This window comes from Primulina eburnea, chromosome 12 (genome assembly GCF_022965805.1).
Source record: "Primulina eburnea isolate SZY01 chromosome 12, ASM2296580v1, whole genome shotgun sequence".
In the NCBI taxonomy this organism is placed as follows: domain Eukaryota; kingdom Viridiplantae; phylum Streptophyta; class Magnoliopsida; order Lamiales; family Gesneriaceae; genus Primulina; species Primulina eburnea.
In genome coordinates, this window is record NC_133112.1 from 37,009,377 (window position 1) to 37,014,705 (window position 5,329).

Below are 5,329 nucleotides of genomic sequence, written 5' to 3' on the forward strand. Positions count from 1 at the left end.
TGTCTCGGGAAAAAAAAACCAACTTAGATTTTTTATTTTTTTTGTCCTTAACTTCGTAATCAAGATAAATATTCGATAAAAGCTCATTTTTCAGAAGTTTCACAATAAATTTTGAAATTAAATCAACGATGAAACTCCAATATTTCTGTATTCTTAATTTTAATTAATTAATATAATCTTCAGAGAATCCGCCAATATATATATATATATATATATATATATATATATATATATATATATATATATATACAAAAACTTGTGTGAGACGGTCTCACGGGTCGTATTTGTGAGACGGATCTCTTATTTGGGTCACCCATGAAAAAGTATTACTTTTTATGCTAAGAGTATTACTTTTTATTGTGAATATGGTAGGGTTGACCCGTCTCACGGATTATGACCCGTGAGACGGTCTCACATGATACTCACTCATATATATATATATATATATATATTTAATATATGGTCATGTCATTATTGATTCTTCCAATAATAATAATGACGAGGACGTTGCGAGAGAACACGTAACCAGTAAATATGATTAAAAAAAGCAGAGCTGTAATAAATAATATAAAAAAATTTCTGATTTCCTCTTTTATTCATGACTACCCCCACCAGTACACATGACTACCCCCACCAGTACACTTCTGCACACATCCATTAGTTTCCATTATTCAATTCCTTATCGTACAGGCTCGGGCTATTTCCAATTCCAAAAATGAGAAATGCTTCAGGAAAATACTAAAGAAACCTCAGTACAAAGGACCTGACCCGAAACGCTAGCCCCGTACCAGCTGAATCTCATGTTGAGGTACTGATTAAAGTTCCCTCTTCCATATTTGGCGTATCTTTCTGCTCTGGAATAATTAACTGGAAGAACATACGGGTATTTTAGTTTGTATATATTTAGCAGGTCATATCTGCGGGGTTTTCTATATATTTTCTTGGAAGTATAAACGTAAGCTAATGAATGGGAATGGTAAAAGGTTGGTTCTTTATAGCCATTTGAGCTTTAGATCTCTATTTCTGTTTTCTTTTTGAAGTGGGTTTTTTTGTTTGAATTTTTCGGTTTTGTTTTCTTTCTCTGATGAAACCTTGTTGCAGTGTCTAAATCAGGGTTTTCTTGAGCAAGAATCTCTATTCTTTCGAGGTAAGAATTGAGGTTTTGTAGATAAACAAGTACCGGACATTTGAAGTTTTATATTATAGTTTTGGGGATTTTTCTTCCTTGGATATCTTGAACTGGATAGTTTAGTATTTAACGAGAAATTAAAGGGGAGAGATTTACGGAGATGTAACTGAAGGGAGCTGGTTGATGCATTGAAGAGTAATTTGTTTGTTTGTTTGTTTCTGTTTTTTTGTTGAACAAATATGTTTGGAGAAACAAGAAAGTCTTAGTTATTTGTGTGCGAATCGTTGTTTTATTTAGTTGTTTTCTTGGAAAAAGAGGAATTTGTTGAAGAAAGATGGCTCATAGATGGTGGGCAGGAAATGTGGGAATGAATCAAGCTCAATCGCTTCACTTAGTTAACACTGCAGAAGAAAATGCTGCTTTGAACGCTGCAAATGCATCAAATAGTAGTGGAAGCAACCCTAACCAAAACCCTGATGATGGAGATAATCAAGACAATGAGGAAGATCTTAACCCAGCTGGTGATCTTGATATCTCTGAACCGTCATCGAGCTCAGGCCGTCGACCAAGAGGACGACCTCCTGGTTCGAAGAATAAGCCCAAACCTCCTATTGTTATAACTAAGGAGAGTGCAAATAGCCTCCGAAGCCATGTCTTGGAAGTTAGCAGTGGCAGTGATATCTCCGAGAGCATTGCGACCTTTGCACAGCGGCGCCATTGTGGTGTTTCGGTTTTGAGTGGTAGTGGGATTGTTACGAATGTGACATTGCGCCAGCCAGCTGCTCCAAGTGGAGTGATTTCTCTTCATGGAAGGTTTGAGATATTATCTTTATCGGGGGCATTCTTACCAGCACCTTCGCCACCAGGTGCTACGGGGTTGACTGTCTACTTGGCTGGTGGCCAGGGGCAGGTGGTTGGCGGCACCGTGGTCGGTGTATTGACGGCGTCAGGACCGGTGATGGTAATAGCAGCTACATTTTCAAATGCGACATATGAGAGGTTGCCTCTGGAAGATGAGATTACTAATGAAGGAATGGAAATACAGACTTCGGGAGCGAATACCGGATCAATTCGTGCACCGGTGGCCGATCCCCCGACATCGGCTGCGTCGGTTCCTTTATATAATTTACCTCCTAATTTACTACCCAATGGACAAATGCCGCCGCCCGATGTCTTTTGGGCTCCTCCGCCACGCCCTCCCCCTTATTGAGGTGACGAAAAAAATGCTTAATTGGTAGTACTCTTGAGTATGTAACCTCTATGGAAGTACTTCTTGTAAGCTAGGATCATGAAGCAAGGTTAGAATTTATTGGCTCTTTCGTACTATTTGTAAATGAATTCGGCCTCTAGGTTATCTTTTGCTATGTCTAGTTTAATTTTCCAATGAACCAATGAACAAAAACCATGACATTGTTCTTTCAATAAGCATATTCCAAATTTGGTTAGCAATTTGATTTCATTGTCGAATTCAAGATGATATCCTTGGTATTAAATTCGTTCTGTATAGTTTGTTTTCCTTATTCATTAGTGATTTGATGCTATTAATCAGTAGAAAAGATTACTAGAAGGATTCATATGTATTCTCTTGTAAAATGTCATTTCAATGAATATAATTGGTTAAGAAGGGACCCATTGTGAGCTTTATGTGTTATCAAATTATTGTGGTTCATTTGTGCATGGATGAATGTTCTTAAATCACTGTGCTTCTTGATGTCAATTGGATCTGAAATCTTTGATTTAGATGCTGTCATTTGTCCTTGTTAAATCTTACAAACTTGACACTTTTTAGGTAGTGTTAGTAGCTTCAATTCATTGTGATCTTTGAAAGGGTCATCTAGGGCACAAATCGGCGACGGTTTTGATAAAACCGTCGCTAGTAGGGACGCTTAGTGTCCGTCGCAACTAGCATTGGGCTGACTAGCATTCAGCCCAGCCTCAAATTATTTCCTGGCTACGTCCCTGGGCACAAGTGACTATAATTCTGAGTCCTAAATGAAATGAATTAGTTGGTGAATTGGGAGGCCATTAACATTAGGTACCTCTTGGAATTTGTGAAGATAACAAACGATAGCGCTTATACATTTCTAACAGTAGGATTGGTAAATCATGTAGAGACTAGGGAGATGATGCGATAGTCGAGTTGCAAATCTTAGTTTAACAAGTGTATTAGACGGATCGAGCAGATCTATCGACATAAGTATTGTTTTAGATACTACCTGTGGAACTAGATAGAGGTTATATGACCATGATAAGTGACTCTACATCTATAAATTTATCAAGTGTTGCACAACTTGTTTGAAGCTAAGCTTGCATTACGAATATGATGCCTTGGAAGTCTTGGATTCGGTTAAGAACACCGCGTGCGTGCGAAGGAAGTTGTCTCGTTTTTAAGGATCTTAATGTTCCTGCTATTGATTCCAATGGGACAAGATGTTATATATTGTATGCTCGGTTTTGTTCGCGTGGGCGAAAAACAATATTGATCATGTAAGTTGGTCTATATGGCTTTTGCTTCTGTGTAAGCCGATCTTTAAGTAATTAGAGGAGTAAAACCCTGTTGAGATCAACCTTTGGTACGAAGTTTGTTTTGTTTTTTCTCCCCGAAGCCATTTTTTAATTGTGGTATAATTATTTTTGTTCTGGATCTTTTAATGTAACCGATTATTCTTATGTTATAATTATAATATTGTTTAGATATTTCTGTTAAAATAACATATAAAGTCTGAGAAGGGATTGGCTCGTGTTACGAATTTCGTAATATTTTTTGGACTTAAAAATGGGATAAGCATTGGTAGCCAATTTTGGCAACTTGGAACTGGAATCATATAATTTTTTTAAATTATAGTTCGACCCGATATTTCAATATTCGTTTTTTTTTCCTGGCGAGCTGTATAATTTGAATTTAGCCAGAAGAATGCGACAAGAAATAGTTGCGGCGAATTAATGCATTTGGGGAAGAAAGGTCCCCCATTTTATTGGTCCCGTTTATCTTTTGTTAGGTCAAGAATAAATGATTGACATTATGATAAGTTTTCGTGCATCAAGTTATATTAATATTATGTTGTTTGATTTGATTGACTTTAAAAGAATTACGTCATGAGTAATATTATATCTGTTGAGGACATGACCGATGAGAGAGATGATAAGACTGATATCTAAGGAATATGATACAACATTTGTAAATAGACACATATTTTCTTAGACTCACGGGTTTAAAGTTTGATCCATTAGCATTAAATATAATAAAATAAAACTATGTATTGAGTAACAACTATAATTTTGATCTAATGATATACGTTTGATCCTAACGAAGTTGCTGTCATTATTTCCCTTCAAAAATGAGAAAAAGGCTAAATTTTTAATACCAGAAGGAATTTTCAAAGGCAAAAATTTATGTGAGACGGTCTCACTGGTCGTATTTTGTGACACGGATCTTTATTTGGGTAATCCATGAAAAGTTATTACTGTTTATGCTAAGAGTATTACTTTTTATTGTGAATATCGATAGAGTTGATCCGTCTCACAGATAAAGATTCGTGAAATCGTCTCACAAAAGATCTATTCTTTTTCAAAATGTTAATTTGGAGGCTGCTATTTTCGTTTGTTAAAACTTTCAACTTTCATTTAGCTTTAAACTTCATATGAGTTAATATTGCAAATTCATTTACTTGTATTTAAAATTAGAAAGAAATTTGCTAAAATCTCCGTTTTCTGATTATACAACATTCAGTCTCTAAGTTTGATTAGGTGACGCTTTGACCGTTGGATTTGCGATGAAGTCAAATCCAAATCAAAGGTTTCGTTGATGGCAATTGATATACACTGACATTTGAAATTTTACAATTCAATGTATTGACTTGAATAATAAATTTGAAATTATGAGTCAAAATACTTCTATTCAATCATTGATTTTATAGCACAACCTCATGCATATATAATATTGACGGAAATTATCATTAATTTGAATTATATCTATACTATTTATTAAGGTTGAACACCTTAGAAAAACTGCCAAGGAGGACACCATCTTTTTTTCCAGTTTTACTTTTACAGTTATATTAATATTACACTTTTGTGTTTTTTTTTTAATTTCAACCCACACTTTTATTTTTATTTCAATCATTCAAATATCAATTTAGTCCCTCCATAATTTGTCAATTTTCACTTTAGTCCATCGATAATGATAAAAAAGATTGTACA

The 5,329-nt window shown here is 35.1% G+C and overlaps 1 protein-coding gene across 10 annotated transcripts; it reads left to right on the top strand.

Moving 5' to 3' along the window:
- Positions 1–620: 620 nt before the first annotated feature.
- On the top strand, positions 621–2,580 carry LOC140807581 (AT-hook motif nuclear-localized protein 15-like). Of its 10 annotated transcripts, none has more exons than XM_073164501.1 (4): positions 621–808; positions 911–983; positions 1,102–1,147; positions 1,427–2,580. In XM_073164501.1, the coding sequence occupies exon 4, from the start codon at positions 1,464–1,466 to the stop codon at positions 2,337–2,339; it is 876 nt and encodes a 291-aa protein (XP_073020602.1). In that variant the 5' UTR covers positions 621–808; positions 911–983; positions 1,102–1,147; positions 1,427–1,463; the 3' UTR covers positions 2,340–2,580. The 10 variants fall into 10 exon arrangements, with proteins under 10 accessions (XP_073020602.1, XP_073020604.1, XP_073020600.1 ...); XM_073164503.1 differs by having other exon boundaries at positions 1,445–2,580; XM_073164499.1 differs by having other exon boundaries at positions 621–983.
- Positions 2,581–5,329: the final 2,749 nt, after the last annotated feature.